This window comes from Mizuhopecten yessoensis, unplaced genomic scaffold, assembly GCF_002113885.1.
Source record: "Mizuhopecten yessoensis strain PY_sf001 unplaced genomic scaffold, ASM211388v2 scaffold1869, whole genome shotgun sequence".
Classification (NCBI taxonomy): domain Eukaryota; kingdom Metazoa; phylum Mollusca; class Bivalvia; order Pectinida; family Pectinidae; genus Mizuhopecten; species Mizuhopecten yessoensis.
In genome coordinates this window covers 87,845-112,982 of record NW_018404262.1, presented here as the reverse complement: position 1 = coordinate 112,982, position 25,138 = coordinate 87,845, and the positions used below count along the sequence as shown (strand labels likewise).

The window sequence follows — 25,138 nt, the reverse complement described above, 5'->3', positions numbered from 1 at the left end:
TAGCATTGTTCAGTTATTTATTAGCTCACCTGGCACGAAGTGCCAAGTGAGCTTATGCCGTGGCGCGGCGTCCGTCGTCCATCTGTCCGTCTGTCCGTCCGTCTGTCCGTCCTCGTCCGTCAACTTTTCCTTTAAACAACTTCTTCTGAAGAACGGACAGGCCTAGAGTCATGATATTTGGCTGAAAGCTTCGTTGGTAGGAGCCCTACAAAGTTTGAGAACGAAAATGACCTTGACCTGTTTTCAAGGTCACAGGGGTCAAATATGTCAAAAACTTCAAACGACTTCTTCTAAAGAACTAAAAGGTATAGAATCTTCATATTTGGCTGATGGCTTCCTTGGATGGAGCCCAACAAAGTTTGAGAATGAAAATTACCTTGACCTTCTTTCAAGGTCACAGGGGTCAAATGTGTCAAACACTTCAAACGACTTCTTCTGAAGAACTGAAAGGTATATAATCTTTATATTTGGCTGGTGGCTTCCTGGGATAGAGCCCAACAAAGTTTGAGAATGAAAACTAGTTTGACCTACTTTCAAGGTCACAGGGGTCATATATGTCAAAAGCTTCAAATGACTTCTTCTGAAGAACTGAAAGGTATAGAATCTTTATTTTTGATTGATGGCTTCCTTGGATAGAGCCCGACAAAGTTTGAGAATGAAAATGACCTTGACCTTCTTTCAAGGTCACAGGAGTCAAATGTGTCAGACACTTCAAACGACTTCTTCTGAAGAACTGAAAGGTATATAATCTCTATATTTGGCTTGTAGCTTCCTAGGAAAGAGCCGAACAAAGTTTGAGAATGAAAATGACCTTGACCTTCTTTTAAGGTCACATGAGGCAGATATGTCAAACACTTTAAACGACTTCTTCTGAAGAACTGGTAGTTATAAAATCTTAATATTTGGCAGGTGGCTTCCTGGGAAAGAGCCAAACAAAGTTTGCGAATGAAAATGACCTTGACCTACTTTCAAGGTCACAGCGTTCAAATATGTCAAACAGTTCAAACAGCTTCTTCTGAAGAATTAAAAGGCATAAAATTATAATATTTGGCTGGTGACTTCCCGGGATAGAGCTCACCAAAGTTTGCAAATGAAAATGACCTCAACCTACTTTAGAGGTCACAGAGGTCAACAACATTTTAATGGATTTGTTCTTGAGAACTAAAAGGAATGGATTCATAAGATTTGGCTGGTAGCTTTTTGGAATAGAGCTAACCAATTTGAGAAGGAAAATGACATTGACCTACTTACAAGATCATAGGGAAAAATATGTCAAGCAACTTCTGAAGAAGAATCAAAAAGCATAGAATCTTATAATAATATTTTGCTGGTAGTTTCAACAGATGGAGCCAACAAAGTTTGCGAGGGAAATATTTTTAGTGCAATATAATATTTAATGAGAATATTTTGCTATGACTGCTTAAATATTCAGGTGAGCGATACAGGCCCTCTTGGGCCTCTTGTTAGTTACTTATGTCTTGGTGCGTCATCCGTCAACTTTTCCTTTTAACGACTTCTTCTGAAGAATGGACAGGCCTCGAGTCATGATATTTTGGTGATAGCTTCGTTGGTTGGAGCCTGACAAAGTTTGAGAATGAAAATGACCTTGACCTACTTTCAAGGTCACGGGGTCAAATATGTCAAAAACTTCGAACGACTTCTTCTGAAGAACTAAATGGTATAGAATCTTCATATTTGGCTGGTGGCTTCATGGGATGGAGCCGGACAAAGTTTGAGAATGAAAATGACCTTGACTTACTTTCAAGGTCACAGCTGTCAATTATGTCAAACACTTTCAACGACTTCGTCTGAAGAACGAAAAGGTATAGAACCTTCATATTTGGCTGTTGGCTTCATGAGATAGAGCCGGACAAAGTTTGAGAATGAAAATTACCTTGACCTACTTTCAAGGTCACAGGGGTCAAACTCTTCAAACGACTTCTTCTGAAGAACGGAAAGGGATAGAATCTTCATATTTGGCTGATTGCTTCCTGGGATGGATCCTAACAAAGTTTAAAAATGAAAATGACCTTGACGTACTTTCAAGGTCACAGAGGTCAAATATGTCAAACGCTTCAAACGACTTCTGATGATGAACTAAAAGGTATAGAATCTTCATATTTGGCTGGAGGCTTCCTGGGATGGAGCCCAACAAAGTTTGAAAATGAAAATAACCTTGACGTACTTTCAAGGTCACATCGGTCAAATATGTAAAACACTTCAAACAACTTCTTCTGAAGAATTAAAAGGTATAGAATCTTCATATTTCGCTGGTGGCTTCCTTGGATGGAGCCCGATAAAGTTTGAGAATGAAATTGACCTTGACTTACTTTCAAGGTCCAGCGGTCAAATATGTAAAAACTCTTTAAACAACTTCTTCTGAAGAACTAAAAGGTATAGAATCTTTATATTTGGCGGTTGGCTTTCTGAGATAGAGCCAGATAAAGTTTGGGAATGAAAATGACCTTGACATACTTTCAAGGTCACAGCGGTCAAATATGTCGAACAATTCAAACAACTTCTTCTGAAAAACTGAAAGGTATAAAATCTTCATATTTGGCTGATGGCTTCCTGGGATGGAGCCCAACATATTTTGAAAATGACCTTGACATATTTTCAAGGTCACAGTGGTCAAATATGTCAAAACGCTTCAAACAACTTCTTCTGAAGAATTAAAAGGTATAGAATCTTCATATTTCGCTGTTGGCTTCCTTGGATGGAGCCCGATTAATTTTGAGAATGAAATTGACCTTGACTTACTCTCAAGGTCACAGCGGTCAAATATGTAAAAACTCTTTAAACGACTTCTTCTGAAGAATTAAAAGGTATAGAATCTTTACATTTGGCTGTTGGCTTCCTGAGATAGATCCTGACAAAGTTTGAGAATGAAAATTACCTTGAACTTCTTTCAAGGTCACAGCGGTCAAATATGTAAAAACTCTTTAAAAGACTTCTTCTGAAGAACTAAAGGTATAGAATCTTTATATTTGGCTGTTGGCTTCCTGAGATAGATCCCGACAAAGTTTGAGAATGAAAATGACCTTGACTTTTCAAGGTCACAGGTGTCAAATATGTCAAAAACATCAAATGCCTTCTTCTGAATAATCGAAAGCATAAAATTCTAATATTTGGCTGGTGGTTTCCTAGGATAGAGCTCACCAAAGTTTGGCAATGAAAATGACCTAAACCTACCTTAAAGGAAAGAGATCAACAGCATTTTAAAGGATTTGTTCTTAAGAACCAAATTGAATGGATTTAAAAGATTTGGCTGGTAGCTTTTTGGGATAGAGCTAACAAAGTATGAGAAGGAAAATGACATTGACCTACTTACAAGGTCACAGGGAAAAATATGTCTATCAACTTCTGAAAAAGAACCAAAAAGCATAGAATCTTATAATAATATTTGGCTGGTTGTTTCAACAGATGGAGCCGACAAGGTTTGCGAGGGAAATATTTGTAGTGCAATATAATATTGAATGATAATATTTTGCTGTGACTGCTTAAATATTCAGGTGAGCGATACAGGCCCTCTGGGCCTCTTGTATAAGTAGAGTCAAGCTGAAGTGATCTAGCCATCACTGTTGTGGAGTTGTTGTTCCAGTCCTGAAGATGAGTCTTTCTCTGTTGTGGAGTTGTAGTTTCAGTCCTGAAGTGGAGTCTTTCTCTAGTGTGGAGTTGTTGTTCCAGTCCTGAAGATGAGCCTTTCTCTGTTGTGGATTTGTTGTTCCAATCCTGAAAATGAGTCTTTCTCTGTTGTGGAGTTGTTGTTTCAGTCCTGAAGTGGAGTCTTTCTCTGTGTGGAGTTGTTGTTCCAGTCCTGGAGTGGAGTCTTCCTCTGTTGTGGAGTTTTTGTTCCAGTCCTGATGATGAGTCTTTCTCTCTTGTGGAGTTGTTGTTTCAGTCCTGAAGTGGAGCCTTTCGCTGTTGTGGAGTTGTTGTTCCAATACTGAAAATGAGTCTTTCTCTGTTGTGGAGTTGTTGTTCCAGTCCAGAAAATGAGTCTTTCTCTATTGTTGAGTTGTTGTTCCAATCCTGAAAATGTGTCTTTCTCTGTTGTGGAGTTGTTGTTTCAGTCCTGAAGTGGAGCCTTTCGCTGTTGTGGAGTTGTTGTTCCAATACTGAAAATGAGTCTTTCTCTGTTGTGGAGTTGTTGTTTCAGTCCTGAAGATGAGTCTTTCTCTGTTGTGGAGTTGTTATTCCAGTCCTGAAGTGGAGTCTTCCTCTGTTGTGGATTTTTTGTTTCAGTCCTGAAAATGAGTCTTTCTCTGTTGTGGAGTTGTTGTTCCAATCCTGAAGATGAGTCTTTCTCTGTTGTGGAGTTGTAGTTTCAGTCCTGAAGTGGAGTCTTTCTCTATTGTGGAGTCGTTGTTCCAATCCTGAAAATGAGTCTTTCTCTGTTGTGGAGTTGTTGTTCCAGTCCTGAAAATGAGTCTTTCTCTATTGTTGAGTTGTTGTTACAATCCTGAAAATGTTTCTTTCCCTGTTGTGGAGTTGTTGTTCCAGTCCTGAAGTGGAGTCTTTCTCTGTTGTGGAGTTGTTGTTCCAGTCCTGGAGTGGAGTCTTCCTCTGTTGTGGATTTTTTGTTTCAGTCCTGAAGATAAGTCTTTCTCTGTTGTGGAGTTGTTGTTTCAGTCCTGAAGATGAGTCTTTCTCTGTTGTGGAGTTGTTGTTCCAGTCCTGGAGTGGAGTCTTCCTCTGTTGTGGATTTTTTGTTCCAGTCCTGAAGTGGAGTCTTTCTCTGTTGTGGAGTTTTTGTTCCAGTCCTGATGATGAGTCTTTCTCTGTTGTGGAGTTGTTGTTCCAATCCTGAAAATGAATCTTTCTCTGTTGTGGAGTTGTTGTTCCAGTCCTGAAGATGAGCCTTTCTCTGTTGTGGATTTGTTGTTCCAATCCTGAAAATGAGTCTTTCTCTATTGTGGAGTTGTTGTTTCAATCCTGAAAATGTGTCTTTCTCTGTTGTGGAGTTGTTGTTGCAGTCCTGAAGTGGAGTCTTTCTCTGTTGTGGAGTTGTTGTTCCAGTCCTGGAGTGGAGTCTTCCTCTGTTGTGGAGTTGTTGTTCCAATCCTGAAAATGAGTCTTTCTCTGTTGTGGAGTTGTTGTTCCAGTCCTGAAGATGAGTCTTTCTCTGTTGTGGAGTCGTTGTTCCAGTCCTGAAGATGAGTCTTTCTCTGTTGTGGAGTTGTTGTTCCAGTCGTGAAGATGAGTCTCTCTCTGTTGTGGAGTTGTTTTTCCAATCCTGAAAATGAGTCTTTCTCTGTTGTGGAGTTGTTGTTCCAGTCCTGAAGATGAGTCTTTCTCTGTTGTGGAGTCGTTGTTCCAGTCCTGAAGATGAGTCTTTCTCTGTTGTGGAGTTGTTGTTCCAGTCGTGAAGATGAGTCTCTCTCTGTTGTGGAGTTGTTTTTCCAATCCTGAAAATGAGTCTTTCTCTGTTGTGGAGTTGTTGTTCCAGTCCTGAAGATGAGTCTTTCTCTGTTGTGGAGTCGTTGTTCCAGTCCTGAAGATGAGTCTTTCTCTGTTGTGGAGTTGTTGTTCCAGTCGTGAAGATGAGTCTCTCTCTGTTGTGGAGTTGTTTTTCCAATCCTGAAAATGAGTCTTTCTCTGTTGTGGAGTTGTTGTTCCAGTCCTGAAGATGAGTCTTTCTCTGTTGTGGAGTCGTTGTTCCAGTCCTGAAGATGAGTCTTTCTCTGTTGTGGAGTTGTTGTTCCAGTCGTGAAGATGAGGCTTTCTCTGTTGTGGAGTTGTTGCAGTCCTGAAGATGAGTCTCGTGAATGCTTGGTGGAATAGCTGGGTATACAACAATGGTGGAACAAGGATTTCTAAAAGACGGGGACTGAAACAAGGACTTGGATTGTGCCCCTCCTTCAGTCGAAATCCCCATCTCCTGTTTATTATTGGATGCTGAATGAAAACAACAACAAAAGAATACTGTAAAATCAATAAAAATAGGGCAAAATATGAACAAATACTTAAAATAGTAGAGGGAGAATCATCAATGACACCACTTGACCAGCCATATACATCTACATTTAATCCAAGTTACGTCACATCCTCACATCGAGAACTCGGGTAGTGACAACAAAACCTTAAGGCACTCGTATTAGAGCAATATCAAAATGTCGAGGTTCATTTCACAAAGAAATAGCGTATTTCTCGACCAGATTCTGATGTCGCCGTAAACTTGTCCATAGTCTTCATCAACCTGCATCTTTAAAAACTTTGTGATGTGTTTGTCCGCCAGCATTCGACATCTATCACAGAGGTCATATATACAATTGTCCGCCAGCAGTCGACATCTATCTCAGAGGTCATACGTTTGTCCGCCAGCAGTCGACATCTATCACAGAGGTCATACGTTTGTCCGCCAGCAGTCGACATCTATCACAGAGGTCATATATACGTTTGTCCGCCAGCAGTCGACATCTATCACAGAGGTCATATATACGTTTGTCCGCCAGCAGTCGACATCTATCACAGAGGTCATATATACGTTTGTCCGCCAGCAGTCGACATCTATCACAGAGGTCATATATACGTTTGTCCGCCAGCAGTCGACATCTATCACAGAGGTCATATATACGTTTGTCCGCCAGCAGTCGACATCTATCACAGAGGTCATATATACGTTTGTCCGCCAGCAGTCGACATCTATCACAGAGGTCATATATACGTTTGTCCGCCAGCAGTCGACATCTATCACAGAGGTCATATATACGTTTGTCCGCCAGCAGTCGACATCTATCACAGAGGTCATATATACGTTTGTCCGCCAGCAGTCGACATCTATCACAGAGGTCATATATACGTTTGTCCGCCAGCAGTCGACATCTATCACAGAGGTCATATATACGTTTGTCCGCCAGCAGTCGACATCTATCACAGAGGTCATATATACGTTTGTCCGCCAGCAGTCGACATCTATCACAGAGGTCATATATACGTTTGTCCGCCAGCAGTCGACATCTATCACAGAGGTCATATATACGTTTGTCCGCCAGCAGTCGACATCTATCACAGAGGTCATATATACGTTTGTCCGCCAGCAGTCGACATCTATCACAGAGGTCATATATACGTTTGTCCGCCAGCAGTCGACATCTATCACAGAGGTCATATATACGTTTGTCCGCCAGCAGTCGACATCTATCACAGAGGTCATATATACGTTTGTCCGCCAGCAGTCGACATCTATCACAGAGGTCATATATACGTTTGTCCGCCAGCAGTCGACATCTATCACAGAGGTCATATATACGTTTGTCCGCCAGCAGTCGACATCTATCACAGAGGTCATATATACGTTTGTCCGCCAGCAGTCGACATCTATCACAGAGGTCATATATACGTTTGTCCGCCAGCAGTCGACATCTATCACAGAGGTCATATATACGTTTGTCCGCCAGCAGTCGACATCTATCACAGAGGTCATATATACGTTTGTCCGCCAGCAGTCGACATCTATCACAGAGGTCATATATACGTTTGTCCGCCAGCAGTCGACATCTATCACAGAGGTCATATATACGTTTGTCCGCCAGCAGTCGACATCTATCACAGAGGTCATATATACGTTTGTCCGCCAGCAGTCGACATCTATCACAGAGGTCATATATACGTTTGTCCGCCAGCAGTCGACATCTATCACAGAGGTCATATATACGTTTGTCCGCCAGCAGTCGACATCTATCACAGAGGTCATATATACGTTTGTCCGCCAGCAGTCGACATCTATCACAGAGGTCATATATACGTTTGTCCGCCAGCAGTCGACATCTATCACAGAGGTCATATATACGTTTGTCCGCCAGCAGTCGACATCTATCACAGAGGTCATATATACGTTTGTCCGCCAGCAGTCGACATCTATCACAGAGGTCATATATACGTTTGTCCGCCAGCAGTCGACATCTATCACAGAGGTCATATATACGTTTGTCCGCCAGCAGTCGACATCTATCACAGAGGTCATATATACGTTTGTCCGCCAGCAGTCGACATCTATCACAGAGGTCATATATACGTTTGTCCGCCAGCAGTCGACATCTATCACAGAGGTCATATATACGTTTGTCCGCCAGCAGTCGACATCTATCACAGAGGTCATATATACGTTTGTCCGCCAGCAGTCGACATCTATCACAGAGGTCATATATACGTTTGTCCGCCAGCAGTCGACATCTATCACAGAGGTCATATATACGTTTGTCCGCCAGCAGTCGACATCTATCACAGAGGTCATATATACGTTTGTCCGCCAGCAGTCGACATCTATCACAGAGGTCATACGTTTGTCCGCCAGCAGTCGACATCCATCACAGAGGTCGTGCTATTTGGGGGAAGCTCTTGGAGTACCAAATTAACAGCGACATGTAAGCCATAGGTAGGGGAACTGGGATGTTGCTACTAAAAAAGGGAAAAATCACATTCAGTAAGTCAAAATCGAATGAAGTACTATCACATAGTCCATGTAAGGCTGTGATTTATATGCACCTCAAAAGTTTTGTCAAGACGTACCATGATATGAGTAGCGTCCCTCTATCCGCCCACACTTTGGTTTCCACAAAGTAGCATGCTTAAATATAGTTTAATTTCGATTAAACTTGGTATGCATGTACGTTAACGAATACTGAGGCTAAGTTTTAAGTTGAGCAAATTCTATGCATAATTAATAAGCATAGTGTGCTCTGATTGGTTGACTGTTTCTGCACAATAACTTTGTGAATTTCGATGAAGCTTGGTCACTATTTATAATATACAATGCCAAAGGCTTGGCACAAAGGTGTGCAAAATCTGTGAATATTTTATTACCATCCTGCAATCTGATTGTTGACCATTTCTGCACAGTAAACTAGTCAAATATGACAGGATTCTGATGAGACTTGGTCAATATTTACACTTTGTCTAAAAGTCTGCCAGGAAATAATAAAAAATAAAAATATAATCGGGTTCAACATTTTAAGATGATTCAATTATTGGCAAAAAGGTGCAATTTCTTTTTTCTTTTTTTCATGGTTTCTTAATAACCTGAGGCCCAGGGTCCTGCTATTTGGCCAGTAGGTACCTGGGATGGAGTGCTATGATATTGACCTAAAAATAACTTTGACCTACTTTCAGGGTTACAGGGGTGAAATATATAAAAAAAAAAACTTTAAGGACTTGTGAATAACTAGGAGGCTCAGGGTAATGACATGTGGCCAGTAGGTACCTGGCTTTGAGTGCTTTAATATTTCCTCAAATAAATTACCTTCACCTATTTTAAACGTCACAAGGATCAAATGTGTTAAAAACCTTAAGACACCTTCTGAATAACCAAGAGGCATTATAATTGAAATAATTATGATAAGACGGCCAATCACAGCATGTAATGGGGTCCTATAAAGTTTAATAATAACGAAAAGCGCCATCAAAAAAATGACTTTGACTTGCGTGTTGTCACTTCCACTGCTGTTGCTACTTACCATGCATTAAGCTAGCCTCTGTTTTAGTATATCACACATGATGCCACCCTGGATGTACGGAGTGCCGGGGCACCGTTTGGAATGTAATAGTATCCATGTTTCTATCGCCATATGCAGACACCAATGAATAGTCATTTAAATAGGTTCCACAAACAGTAAGTATCTAGGCTGTTTTATACATTTAAGGCTCGGTGACCTACTGCGATCACTACGTTCGCGTCGTGGGTGGTGTGTAAACTTGTTACATTTTTTATTTATTGCTCAGAATGAATTGCATTAAAACATAATAAGAATCGTCATCGGAGTAAGAGGGTATCAAACTGTAAAATTGGGGTTCCTGCCTAACCACAGGGGCCAGGGCGGGCCCCAAGGGGAACAGTGACAAGTGTTTCTAAAATATTCTTCTCCAGATCTTCGTGGATGGAAAGATGCTTGGGTGCTTTAACTAAATTTAAAATTTCATTATGCCCAAAGTCATCCGTTCTTCCTTGGGGAGGAGGTAAAGTTTATTTAGTTTTTATAAGGAATCAACACTCTTGTGTATATTTTTCCCATTTTCTGATGGAAATAATTTAAAATTGGTTGAAATAATTCTGATAAGACGGCGATAAGAAAGTACATGTATGAGGACTTAAGATTTCGCTTCTCTCCTGGATCTAGAGGGACGGGCACCAAGGGAAAAGTTGACAAATACCATCATTCATGTAATTCAATACCATCATGCATGTAATTGAATACCATCATACATGTAATTCAATACCATCCTATATGTAATTCAATACCATCATACATGTAATTCAAACTATCATACATGTAATTCAATACCATCAAACATGAAATTCAATACCATCATATATGTAATTCAATACCATCATACAATACCATCATACATGTAATTCAAACTATCGTACATGTGATTCAATACCATCCTAAATTTAATTCAATACCATCATACATGTAATTCAATATCATCATACATGTAATTCAATACCATCATATATGTTATTCCATACCATCCTACATGTAACTCAATATCATCATACATGTAATTCCATACCATCCTACATGTAATTCAATATCATCATACATGTAATTCAATACCATCATACATGTAATTCAAACCATCGTACATGTGATTCAATACCATCCTACATTTAATTCAATACCATCATACATGTAATTCAATATCATCATACATGTAATTCAATACCACCATATATGTTATTCCATACCATCCTACATGTAACTCAATATCATCATACATGTAATTCCATACCATCCTACATGTAATTCCATACCATCATACATGTAATTCCATACCATCCTACATGTAATTGAATACCATCATACATGTAATTCCATACCATCCTACATGTAATTGAATACCATCATACATGTAATTCCATACCATCCTACATGTAATTGAATACCATCATACATGTAATTCCATACCATCCTACATGTAATTCAATATCATCATACATGTAATTCAATACCATCATATATGTAATTCAATACCATCATACAATACCATCATACATTTAATTCTTTTGAATAGTTTTTAGTGTTACCTTTGCTTACATGAAGGAAAATGTTTTTTTTGAAACATCTCCACATATCTACTCAGGTGATCGTTAGCCCCTCGGGCTTCTTGTTTCATACGCTTTTTTTAAATTTTAAAATTGATCAGAAGTTGTAAGATTTAATGAAAGCCTCCCACACTTTACCAAAAGGGAGACCTTGACGTGATATAAACCTCAGAAAAGTAGTTAATATCTCAGCAGTACGTACACGTGTCTGACCTCTCTGTTTAACGGTGACCCCATCCTCGAGGATGCGCTGACCCCAGCTCCCCTTGTTACCTACACCTGGGTGATCGCTGGAAATGTCTTACTTCTAGTAAACCCGTTTATTGTTCATAATGTAAAATATATTGTTTGACTATACATGGATATGAGAGTGGGTCATGACGATGATATCGTTCACCGTAATACACCAATGAGTCACTGTACACGTGTGGAGGTATGCTATATTGGTTAGTTTATAAGTTAATCATATAATGAGAAGAATGTCATTAACTGATCTAGACTGTATATTATCATGTTTTGTATTGTATAGAAGTACAATGGCACTAGAGCTGTGTTTTGTTACAACGCCTACCTATTGGTTTAATTATACGTTTCTAACGACGCTCGTTAACACAATACGTTCATCGAGCAAGGTCACTGACACACTTATTGTGTCGGTTTTTCCGAGATACATCGATGCATGACGATGCAGGTAACAACGCGTTTTTATTAAGGTCACTCGGAAAGCCTCCGGAGATATTGTTCGTTTCCATAGTTTGTTTACATGTTGACCAGGAATCACATGGACGTAAACGGGATGCAATCTACCGTCATCTGAGTAGGAGAATCAGCAACGTTACAAAGATGTCGTCATCGGAAGAATCGGAACCGTCTGTTTGGGCGGATGATTCTGATGATGACGAGAAAGGGGAGAATGGCCAGGGTACGTATAGACAGATACTTAACAGTGGTAGGATTTTGTAACATTGTTAATTTGTTTAACAGTATTTTGCCACCCAATCCCTCGTGCCTTTTTAGAGTGTCAGAAAACTTCAAATAGTTTAATGCTCCAGGACCCCTAAAATTGTTTTTTTTCTAAAAGAAGTGTGTGTGCAAGAAAAGGTACGTGTGTACGTGTAAAGGTACATGTTTGCGTGTAAAGGTATGCGTGTACGTGTAAAGGGTCGTGTGTACGTGCAAAAGTACGCGTGTACGTGTAAAGGTACGTGTGTACGTGTAAAGGTTCGTGTGTACGTGCAAAAGTACGCATGTATGTGTAAAGGTACGCGTGTACGTGTAAAGGTTTGCGTGTACGTGTAAAGGTACGCGTGTACGTGTAAAGGTTCGTGTATACGTTTTAAGGTACGCGCGTGCGTGTAAAGGTACGTGTGAAGGTACCCGTGTACGTGTAAGGGTACGTGTGTACGTACAAAGGTACGCGTGTACGTGTAAAGTACGTGTGTGCGTGCAAAGGTACGCGTGTACGTGTAAAGGTTAGTGTACGTATAAAGGTACGTGTAACAGTACGTGTGTACGTGTAAAGGCACGCATGTACGTGTAAAATTTCGAGTGTACGTGCAAAGGTAAGTGTGTACGTGTAAATGTACACGCGTGCGTGTATAGGTACGCGTGTGCGTGTAAAGGTACGCGTGTACGTGTAAAGGTACGCGTGAACGTGTAAAGGTTCGTGTGTACGTGTAAAGGTACGTGTGTACGTGTAAAGGTTCGTGTGTACGTGTAAAGGTACGTGCGTGCGTGTAAAGATACGCGTGTGCGTGTAAAGGTGCGTGCGTGCGTGTAAAGGTACGCGTGTACGTGTAAAGGTACGTGCGTGCGTGTAAAGGTACGCGTGTACGGGTAAAGGTACGCGTGTACGTGTAAAGGTACGTGTGTACGTGTAAAGGTACGTGCGTGCGTGCATAACGAAGAACACAAAGGGTAGGAAAGAGATAAAGGTACCTTGCTCAGCTTTAATTTCTCACATGGTAATTAGTGTTTGTCGATAGTAAGGGCGTGTTTATAGGTTGGAAGGTGAGCAAGCTCCCCCCAAAGTAGACGGTGTTGTTACTGGTGGTATCTTCTATATATTCTTAAAGAAATAACTCCGGTGTATTCTGAGTGACCTGAACGGGCATATCTCATCCTGCATAAGGACTTTTCACGTTTTGCTTTGATTTTTGTTATGATGTAGATTGTTTAGTAAAGATCAGCATTTGATCATTGCGTATTAGGAATTCCTTTTTGGACTTTCTTGATGAAGTTTAAGGTAAGGAGGACAGATGTTGTCTTAGTAAAGGTGATATCTCAAATCTTACACAAAGGTACGGGTGACAGGTGTTGTCTTAATAGTACAGGTGATATCTCTATCTTACACACAGGTTCGGGTGACAGGTGTTGTCTTAATAGTACAGGTGATATCTTTATCTTACACGCAGGTACGTGAGACAGGTATTGTCTTAGTACAGGTTATATCTCTATCTTACACACAGGTACGGGAGACAGTTGTTGTCTTAGTACAGGTGATGACTCAATCTTACACGCAGGTACGGGAGACAGGTGTTGTCTTAGTACAGGTGATATATCTTTCTTATACACAGGGACGGGAGACAGGTGTTGTTTAAGAAGAGGTGATATCTCTATCTTACACACAGGTACGTGAGACAGGTGTTGTCTTAGTACAGGTGATATCTCTTTTTTATACACAGGTACGGGAGACAGGTGTTGTGTTAGTACAGGTGATATCTCTATCTTACACACACAGGTACGGGAGACAGGTGTTGTCTTAGTACAGGTGATATCTCTTTCTTATACACAGGTACGGGAGACAGGTGTTGTTTAAGTACAGGTGATATCTCTATCTTACACACAGGTACGGGGGACAGGTGTTGTCTTAGAACAGGTGATATCTCTATCTTACACACAGGTACGAGGGACAGTTGTGTCTTAGTAAAGGTGATATCTCTATCTTACACACAGGTACGGGAGAAATGTGATATCTCTATCTTACACACCGGAACAGAAGACAGGTGTTTTCTTAGTACAGGTGATATCTCTATCTTACACAGGAGTACGGGAGACAGGTGTTGTCTTAGTACAGGTGACATCTCTATTTTACACACAGGTACGAGAGACAGGTGTTGTCTTAGTACAGGTGATGACTCTATTTACACACAGGTACGGGAGCCTGTGTTGTCTTAGTACAGGCTATATCTCTTTCTTATACACAGGTACGGGAGACAGGTGTTGTTTAAGTACAGGTGATGACTATCTTACAACACCTAGGAGTAAAACTTAAATTCAATATTAAATATAATCATATACAGAAACAGTTATCTGACCAAGGAAGAATAACACAGGTACGGGAGACAGGTGTTGTCTTAGTACAGTTGATGACTATCTTACACACAGGTACGGATGACAGTTGTTGTCTTAGTACAAGTGATATCTCCGTCTTATACATCGGTACAGGAGACAGGTGTTGTCTTAGTACAGGTGATATCTATATCTTACGCACAGGTACGGGATACAGGTGTTGTCTAAGAACAGGTGATAGCTCTATCTTACACACAGATACGGGAGACAGTTATTGTCTTAGTACAGGTGATATCTCTACCTTACACACAGGTACGGGAGACAGGTGTTCTCTTAGTACAGGTGATATCTCCCTCTTTTACACAGGTACAGGAGACAGGTGTTGTCTTAGTACAGGTGATATATCTATCTTACACGCAGGTACGGGAGACAGTTGTTGTTTTAGTACATATGATATATCTATCTTACACACAGGTACGAGAGACAGGTGTTGTCTTAGAACAGGTGATATCTTTATCTTACACACAGGTACGGGAGACAGGTGTTGTCTTAGTACAGGTGATATCTCCCTTTTTACTCGGGTACAGGACACAGGTGTTGTCTTAGTACAGGTGATATCTCTATCTTACACGCAGGNCGGTACAGGAGACAGGTGTTTTCTTAGTACAGGTGATATCTATATCTTACGCACAGGTACGGGATACAGGTGTTGTCTAAGAACATGTGATAGCTCTATCTTACACACAGGTACGGGAGACAGTTGTTGTTTTAGTACAGGTGATATCTCTATCTTACACACATGTACGAGAGACAGGTGTTGTCTTAGTACAGGTGATATCTCTATCTTACACACAGGTACGAGAGACAGGTGTTATCTTAGAACAGGTGATATCTTTATCTTACACACAGGTACGGGAGACAGGTGTTGTCTTAGTACAGGTGATATCTCCCTCTTTTACACAGGTACAGGAGACAGGTGTTGTCTTAGTACAGGTGATATATCTATCTTACACACAGGCACGGGGGACCGGGACAGGTGTTGTCTTAGTACAGGTTATATCTCTATCTTACACACAGGTACGAGAGACAGTTGTTGTGTTAGTACAGGTGATATCTCTATCTTACACATACAGGTACGGGAGACAGATGTTGTCTTAGTACAGGTGATGACTCTATCTTACACACAGGTAAGTATGACTAGTGTACTTTTTAGAACATGTCATTTTGCGAGATTTCTATAAACCTAATCCTTGTTCTTTTCCAGACTCGAACCTGGAGCTTGATGCTATCGTGAGACAGTTTGATTTTCGGAAAGCAAAGAGCAAAGATGAGTACGCTCTCCAGGAGTGTTTAGCTCGTAGTAGTAGGCGGTTGGTTTCTAAAGGAAATGCAGACAATGTCAAACGAGATGTAGCCGCCCTACAGGACATGATCTGTCATAAAGGGTTTCCTATACGGAACACGCCCGCGTGTTCTATGGCTTCTGCTGTGGTTAAACAACTATCAGAAATAACGGAGTAAGAAGTTTTGATTTGACTGAGTAAATAGTTCTGATTTGACTGATTAAATAGTTCTGATTTGGCTGAGTAAGAAATTCCTGATTAAACTGAGTAAGTAGTTCTGATTGGAATGAGTAAGTAGTTCTGATTCGACTGTGTACATATTTCTGATTTGACTGAGTAAGTAGTTCTGTTGACTGAGTAAGTAGTTCTGATTTAACTGAGTAAGTAGTTTTGATTTAACTGAGTAAGTAGTTCTGTTGACTGAGGAGGTAGTTCTGATTTGACTGAGTAAGTATTTCTGTTGACTGAGTAAATAGTTTTGATTTAACTGAGTAAGTATTTCTGTTGACTGAGTAAGTAGTTCTGATTTAACCGAGTAAGTAGTTCTGTTGGCTGAGGAAGTAGTTCTGATTTAACTGAGTAAGTAGTTATGTTGACTGATGAAGTAGTTCTGATTTGACTGAGTAAGTAGTTCTGATTTGACTGAGTGAATAGTTCTGATTTAACTGAGTAAATAGTTCTGATTTGACTGAGTAAGTAGTTCTGATTTGACTGAGTAAGTAGTTCTGATTTGACTTAGTAAATAGTTCGGATTTGACTGAGTAAGTAGTTCTGATTTGACTGAGTAAGTAGTCCTGTTGACTGAGTAAATAGTTTTGATTTAACCGAGTAAGTAGTTCTGATTTGACTGAGTAAGTATTTCTGTTGACTGAGTAAGTAGTTCTGATTTAACCGAGTAAGTAGTTCTGATTTGACTGAGTACGTAGTTCTGATTTGACTGAGTAAGTAGTTCTGGTTTGACTGAGTAAGTAGTTCTGATTTGACTGAGTAAATAGTTCGGATTTGACTGAGTAAGTAGTTCTGATTTGACTGAGTAAGTAGTTCGGATTTAACCGAGTGAGTAGTTCTGATTTAACCGAGTAAGTAGTTTTGAGTTGACTGAGTAAGTATTTGATTTGACAGGATAACACAGAGTTAGTATTTATCATTCAGTATGTAAGCTATAACGTGTGCGACCGATGACGTCAGAATATGTAAGATATGCTTTAATCAGTCAGTTGACTGGTGTTATTCCTATTTACATAATAGTTATGTTTACATGTGTTTAGAGAAGGTTCCCCATCCTCTAAGGGAGTAATTAATAGATGCATTGTTGATATAACTGACAAGTACTACCACTGGTCTGGTCCCATCACATTTCCGCTCTCAGAACACTGTAGTTCATTATTATGATTTTGTTGTTTATTTTAACTTAAATTTTGTCATTAAAGTCCGTCAGGTAAGATTCCCTTTTCAAGTATGATTGACAAAATCTAAAGTAACGCGGGACTGAAGTTAACAATGCACACTTACAGTTATTTGTCAGTTGTACGGGGATGCTTAACTCCATTTAGTATTTCCAATCCGAGCTTCATCGAGTTCATTGGTTAAGGCTTGTAGTTAGATATACGTAATTGTTGTCATGGCCCACTTGAAATCTAGCTGCTCTTATGTTTAGGTACTATGTTTATGTCGTATGTATAGGTGTTATGTTTAGGTCTTATGTAAAGGTCTAACGTTTATGTCTTATTTATAGGTCTAACGTTTATGTCTTATGTATAGGTCTAACGTTTATGTTTTATGTATAGGTCTAACGTTTATGTCTTATGTATATGTCTAACGTTTATGTCTTATGTATAGGTATAACGTTTAAGTCTTATGTATAGGTCTAACGTTTATGTCTTATTTATAGGTCTAACGTTTATGTCTTATGTATAGGTCTAACGTTTAGGTCTTATGCATAGGTCTAACGTTTAAGTCTTATGTATAAGTCGAACGTTTAGGTCTAATGTATAGGTCTAACGTTTAAGTCTTATGTATAGGTTTAACGTTTAGGTCTGATGTATAGGTCTAACGTTAAGTCTTATGTTTAGGTCTAACGTTTATGTCTTATGTATAGGTCTAACGTTTTAGTCTTATGTATAGGTCTAACGTTTAGGTCTTATGCATAGGTCTAACGTTTAAGTCTTATGTATAAGTCGAACGTTTAGGTCTAATGTATAGGTCTAACGTTTAAGTCTTATGTATAAGTCGAACGTTTAGGTCTAATGTATAGGTCTAACGTTTAAGTCTTATGTATAGGTCTAACGTTGATGTCTTATGTATATGTCTAACGTTTATGTCTTATGTATAGGTATAACGTTTAAGTCTTATGTATAGGTCTAACGTTTAAGTCTAACGTTCAGGTCTAACGTTTAAGTCTTATGTATAGGTCTAACGTTTATGTCTTATTTATAGGTCTAACGTTTATGTCTTATGTATAGGTCTAACGTTTGTGTTTTATGTATAAGTCTAACGTTTAGGTCTTATGTATAAGTCTAACGTTTATGTTTTATGTATAGATCCAACGTTTATGTCTTATGTAAAGGTCTAACGTTTATGTCTTATGTATAGGTCTAACGTTTAGGTCTTATGTATAGGTATAACGTTTAAGTCTTATGTATAGGTCTAACGTTTAGGTCTTATGCATAGGTCTAACGTTTAAGTCTTATGTATAAGTCTAACGTTTATGTTTTATGTATAGATCCAACGTTTAGGTCCTATGTATAGGTCTAACGTTTAAGTCTTATGTATAGGTCTAACGTTTAAGTCTAACGTTCAGGTCTAACGTTTAAGTCTTATGTATAGGTCTAACGTTGATGTCTTATGTATAGGTCTAACGTTTATATCTTATGTATAGGTCTAACGTTTGTCTTATGTATAGGTGAAACGTTTATGTCTTATGTATAGGTCTAACGTTTATGTCTTATGTATAGGTATAGCATTTAGGTCTTATGTATAGGTCTAACGTTTAAGTCTTATGTATATGTCTAACGTTTAGGTCTTATGTATAGGTTTAACGTTTATGTCTTATGTATAGGTCTAACGTTAGGTCTTATGTATAGGTCTAACGTTTATGTCTTATGTATAGGTCTAACGTTAATGTCTTATGTATAAGACTAACGTTTATGTTTTATGTATAGATCCAACGTTTAGGTCTTATGTATAGGTCTAACGTTTAAGTCTTATGTATAGGTGAAACGTTTATGTCTTATGTATAGGTCTAACGTTTATGTCTTATGTATAGGTATAACATTTAGGTCTTATGTATAGGTCTAACGTTTATGTCTTATGTATAGGTATAACATTTAGGTCTTATGTATAGGTCTAACGTTTAAGTCTTATGTACATGTCTAACGTTTATGTCTTATGTATAGGTCTAACGTTAAGTCTTATGTATAGGTCTAACTAGGTCTTATGTATAGGTTTAACGTTGATGTCTTATGTATAGGTCTAACGTTTATGTCTTATGTATAGGTCTAACGTTGATGTCTTATGTATATGTCTAACGTTTATGTCTTATGTATAGGTATAACGTTTATGTCTTATGTAAAGGTCTAACGTTTATGTCTTTTGTATAGGTCTAACGTTTAAGTCTTATGTATAGGTCTAACGTTTATGTCTTATGTATAGGTCTAACGTTTATGTCTTATGTACATGTCTAACGTTTATGTCTTATGTATAGGTCTAACGTTGAGGTCTTATGTATAGGTCTAACATTTAGGTGTTATGTTAAGGTTTTATGTTTGCAATAATAATTTAGTCCAAGCTAGTCGAATAGTGGTATGTGTGGTTATATTTTAACAAAATTCGGTCTTAGTTTAGCTAACATAAAATAATGTGCGCGAGTTGTTTGTTTAATTATAATATATATATATTTATATAAACAGGAAATCTGTTTTTCAGAATATCTTTTTTGATTATTACATAAATAAACTTTTACAAAATATCAGTTTGCTGGTAGAAGTTTTCAAAAAATGACAAGTTCATTGATTTCAATCTTCCCCTTTTTGTGATCTTATTCTGTCCTGCAGTTTGTCGAGATAGACATACAAACACTGATTTAAAAGCATCACACATCCATGTTTTTCCCGAATAGGGAAATAATAGTAGTCGTGGTTGAAAGGATACTGACGCACACCTTATTGTTATTAGTTTAATACTTATACATGCATGAACGACCGTCCACGTACCTGTAATACCTGGCTAGGGATGTTGATGTGTTTGGAATACAGTTTTAAAATTTACTTTTTTAGTTACTATTGTCCAAAGTATTCCCGAACGTTAATGACAGAGGTAAACACAGGTCTGAAATGATGAATTCTTTAAATATCTATATTTCTTAAAGCATATGGATAGTTAACAGGTTCGATAGCCCAATTCGGAATCTATTTATAGCGATGCATCCCTAGCTAGCATGTCACGGTTAGTCTCTGTTCTAGCTGCATCACGTTGAGCCTGCTCTTACTTTTCTCAATTTCGTATACATTTTTTATATATTATAGGGTATCACGTTTAATATATATACATATTTGTTCAATACCGATTTATCATATTTTACGTGATCAGACTATTTTGTATATGAATTAAATTGACTCCAAAATGTCTATGAATGCTACTAAAAATCATGAAGTTTCCATCTTAAATCAATTCAAGATTTTCATCTATATCGTTGATCATACTTTTGATAAGCCATAGATGATCATTTCTGTTTTTCATTTTGCTGTTTAAAAATAGTACGTTCAACTCTTTAACATTGCTTCTATTATATTTAGGAAAAAAATGAATGTGGAAGAAAACCAGAAGATAATGTTTGAATTTCTCCTGTCCTGTATTGCTACTGGACCGTCAAGTTCCCATGCTTCAGAAATCATACCTAGTATTGTAGGAATGAAAGGCATGGTGAAATATTTAACAGTAAGTGGGACTGTATAACACTTCTGATTGGACGATGTGTTCATGTAACAACACTTCTGATTGACCGATGTGATCATGTAACAACACTTCTGATTGACCGATGTGATCATGTAACCACACTTCCAACTGACCGATGTGTTCATCTAGCAACACTACTGATTGACCGATGTGATCATGTATCAACACTTCTAATTGACCGATGTGATCATGTGACAACACTTCTAATTGACCGATGTGTTCATGTAGCAACACTATTGATTGACCGATGTGTTCATGTAACAATACTTATGATTGGCCTATGTGATAATGTAACAACACTTCTGATTGACCGATGTGTTCATTAGACAACACTTCTGATTGGACGATATGTTCATGTAACACCACTTCTGATTGAATGATGAATATTTCTCATTGGCAGATATGTCCAATTTACGTAAATGACAGTATTTAGAATATTGTAATGAAATAGATTGTGAGTGAGCAATTTCTGAAAAAGGTCAGAGCAAGTGTTGTTGGTATGGACCGAGAAAAGGTCAGAGCAAGTGTTGCTGGTATGGATCGAGGAAATGTCAGAGCAAGTGTTGTTGGTATGGACCGAGGAAAGGTCAGAGCAAGTGTTGTTGGTATGGACCGAGAAAAGGTCAGAGCAAGTGTTGTTGGTATGGACCGAGAAAAGGTCAGAGCAAGCTCGAGCTAGAAATCTTCTTGTCAGACTTGAATGTTAAATTAACCATGTCTGAAATAACTTTTTTTGCAGGCATTAATAATACTTGCAGATTTTTATAATGTTATATGACAGGAACCAATCCTACACGGGTAGGCATTGCCTGGTCTACAATCCTACACGGGTAGGCATTGCCTGGTCTACAATCCTACACGGGTAGGCATTGCCTGGTCTACAATCCTAAACGGGTAGGCATTGCCTGGTCTACAATCCTACACGGGAAGGCATTGCCTGGTCTACAATCCTATACCGGTAGGCGTTGCCTGGTCTACAATCCTACACGGATAGGCATAGCCTGATCTACAATCCTACACGGGTGGGCATTGCCTGGTCTACAATCCTACACGGATAGGCATAGCCTGGTCTACAATCCTACACGGGTAGGCATTGCCTGGTCTACAATCCTAAACGGGTAGGCATTGCCTGGTCTACAATCCTACACGGATAGGCATAGCCTGGTCTACAATCCTAAACGGGTAGGCATTGCCTGGTCTACAATCCTACACGGGAAGGCATTGCCTGGTCTACAATCCTATACCGGTAGGCGTTGCCTGGTCTACAATCCTACACGGATAGGCATAGCCTGATCTACAATCCTACACGGGTGGGCATTGCCTGGTCTACAATCCTACACGGATAGGCATAGCCTGGTCTACAATCCTACACGGGTAGGCATTGCCTGGTCTACAATCCTAAACGAGTAGGCATTGCCTGGTCTACAATCCTACACGGGTAGGCATTGACTGGTCTACAATCCTACACGGGTAGGCATTGCCTGGTCTAGTTTTCTGGATCCAGTTTTATTGTCAAAGGTGATCTGTCCGCAGTTATAAATACTGACAAATGTGTTACTGAACATGAAGACTGTGTTGTTTATGTTGCTGTCCATTTAAACACATTACCCGTTTATAAACAAAAGAGTATGATCATTTATAAGATGAATATTTGATTTATTTAATTGTATTATATATTATATGTCTTGTATGGTAATATGATCTAATTACCGTATTTTATAATTGTATTTCAGTTATTGTTGCCAGTGAATTCACTTGGAATTTTCTTACCTTTGCTAGTAGATGTATACCTGATAACGAACTTACCACTAGGCCCAATGATAAGCCTTGAGGGATTCAGACCTAAAACATACAAGATTACGAGATAAAGTTTAAAGAATTGCAATAAATTCTAAAAAGCTTTTAGTGTCATTCTCATTCAGTTGCTCGTAAAGAGTTGTTGTCCCAATACTTAACTATTTAAACATGCAATTAAGTTTGACTGCTATTTGGTGATGAAAACATGGTTTTGGATGTGAACTCAGATATAACGACATGTTTAAACTTTGAACAGAACAAACGGTGTCTCTTGCGGTAAAACCAGGTTACTTGGTGTAGCAATGTTTGAGTGTTGAGGATGCCCTTGCTCGTATCAGAGAGAACAGAGCAATATATATATATAAAGCATTTCCGTTTTTTCTTTTGTAAACAAATATCGTTGTGGTAGTTAGGTCAGGGCCAGTGTGTTGTTGTCCTGCAGGGTCAGCTTCATGATTGATGGCCAAATGTGAGATTGCTGGTAAATTTACTTACCTACAGAAACTTACGAGAATGCACACACAAGATAATTTTAAAAAGAATTACATTGAAAAAATAAAGCATTGTAAAAAAAATCTCGACCTAAATCGAATGTAGTAAACAGAAATATGGCACACAGCTTATTCATAGTTCTAAGTTTACGAATGAACTTTTAAGTTAAAACCTGGTTTACGAGTACGAATTCTTCATGGATGTTTTGTGTTCCATTGGCGATACTAAAGTTTGAATAGTGTCTTTTTGCAGTAAAAAAATTAACCGTTCAAAATATGCCAGCTGTGTGCTTCAGATTTTATTATTTGTTAATATGTTTTGTTTAAACGCCTACAGAAATTACAAGGACCGGAGCTGACTAGATTGTTTGACACAATCAAAAGTGTAGAATTCACACCGGAACAGCCGACTCAAGATCTTGATGACCAGGCGACACACTGGGGCGATTGTATGCTCCACTCGCTGGTGTCGAATGTCGTCAAGTAAGAACGCTACGTTGTCTCTATAATATCACACTGTATATGGCCTAATGAAAGCATCAGACTTTTAACTCAACCGTAACTTCTTCTGTTGCCAAACGTATAACCAACTTATGGTTCTCATCTTCTGCCAAACTTATAATTCACTTGTGATACCATCTGTTGCCAAACTTATAATTCACTTGTAATTCTCATCTGTTGCCAAACTTAACTCCCTTGTGATTCTCATCTAACTCACTTGTGATTCTCATCTTCTGCCAAGCATAACTCCCTTGTGATTCTCATCTTCTGCCAAACGTATAACTCACTTGTGATTTTTATATTCTGCCAAACTTATAACTCACTTGCGGTTATAAATCATTATTTATATTACTGTATTTAAATATAAGGTTTATTTTATTTCATTTTAGCTCACCTGCCCGAAGGGCAAGTGAGCTTATGCCATGGTGCGGCGTCCGTCGTCCGTCCGTCGTCCGTCGTCCGTCTGTCCGGCGTCAAATTTTTACTTTAAACAACTTCTTCTCAGTAACCAAAAGGCCTATGATGATGATATTTAGCCAGTAGTATGCTGGGATCAAGGGCTACCAAGTTTGTTCAAATAAATGACATTGACCCACTTTCAATGTCACAGGGGTCAAATATGTTAAAATCTTCAAACAACTTCTTCTCAATAACCAAAAGGCCCAGGGTACTGATATTGGGCCTGTAGCAGGCTGGGCTAAAGGGCTACCGAGTTTGTCCAAATGAATGACTTTGACCTACTTTCAAGGTCACTGGGGTCAAATGTCGTAAAATCATCAAGCGACATTTTCTCAATAACCAAAAGGCCCAGGGTACTGATATTGGGCCTGTGGCATGCCGGGATGAATGACTACCAAGTTAGTTCAAATGAATGACATTGACCCACTTTCAAGGTCACTGGGGTCAGACGTCTTAAAATCTTCAAACAACTTCTTCTAAATAACCAAAAGACCCAGGGTACTGATACTGGGCCTGTAGCATGCTAGGATGAAGGGCTACCAAGTTTGTTCAAATGAACGATCTTGACCAACTTTCAAGGTCACAGGGGACAAATGTCGTAAAATCATCAGGCGACATTTTCTCAATAACCAAAAGGCCCAGGGTACTGATATTGGGCCTGTAGCAGGCTGGGATAAAGGGCTACCAACTTTGTTCAAATGAATGACCTTGAATCACTTTCAAGGTCACTGGGGTCAGATGTCTTTAAAATGTTCAAACGACTTCTTCTAAATAACCAAAAGGCCCAGGGTACTGATATTGGGCCTGTAGCAGGCTGGGATTAAGTGCTACCGAGTTGGTCCAAATGAATGACCTTGACCCACTTTCAAGGTCACTGGGGTCAGACGTCTTAAACTCTTCAAACAACTTCTTCTCAATAACCAAAAGGCCCAGGGTACTGATACTGGGCCTGTAGCATGCTAGGATGAAGGGCTACCAAGTTTGTTCAAATGAATGATCTTGACCAACTTTCAAGGTCACAGGGGTCAAATGTCGTAAAATCTTCAAGCGACATTTTCCCAATAACCAAAAGGCCCAGGGTACTGATATTGGGCCTGTAGCATGCTGGGATGAATGACTACCAAGTTAGTTCAAATGAACGACCTTGATTCACTTTCAATCTAATGTCCTTGTTCGACAATCAAGGTCACAGGCGTCATATGTTTTAATCTTTTAATAGGTTCTTATGAAATCTTAAGATTACAAGTGTGAGATTAATA

General features: G+C 39.0%; 1 protein-coding gene across 1 annotated transcript in view; it reads left to right on the top strand.

The window, feature by feature from the left end:
- Nucleotides 1–9,529: 9,529 nt before the first annotated feature.
- Nucleotides 9,530–25,138, top strand: part of LOC110441533 — a 51,938-nt gene continuing 36,329 nt past the window's right edge. Inside the window, exons 1-5 of the mRNA XM_021484712.1 lie at nucleotides 9,530–9,610; nucleotides 11,819–11,966; nucleotides 15,600–15,852; nucleotides 20,472–20,613; nucleotides 23,257–23,397. Of these exons, the coding sequence (XP_021340387.1) occupies nucleotides 11,888–11,966; nucleotides 15,600–15,852; nucleotides 20,472–20,613; nucleotides 23,257–23,397 (615 nt within the window). The 5' untranslated portion in view covers nucleotides 9,530–9,610; nucleotides 11,819–11,887. The remainder of the gene's footprint in view (nucleotides 9,611–11,818; nucleotides 11,967–15,599; nucleotides 15,853–20,471; nucleotides 20,614–23,256; nucleotides 23,398–25,138) is intronic.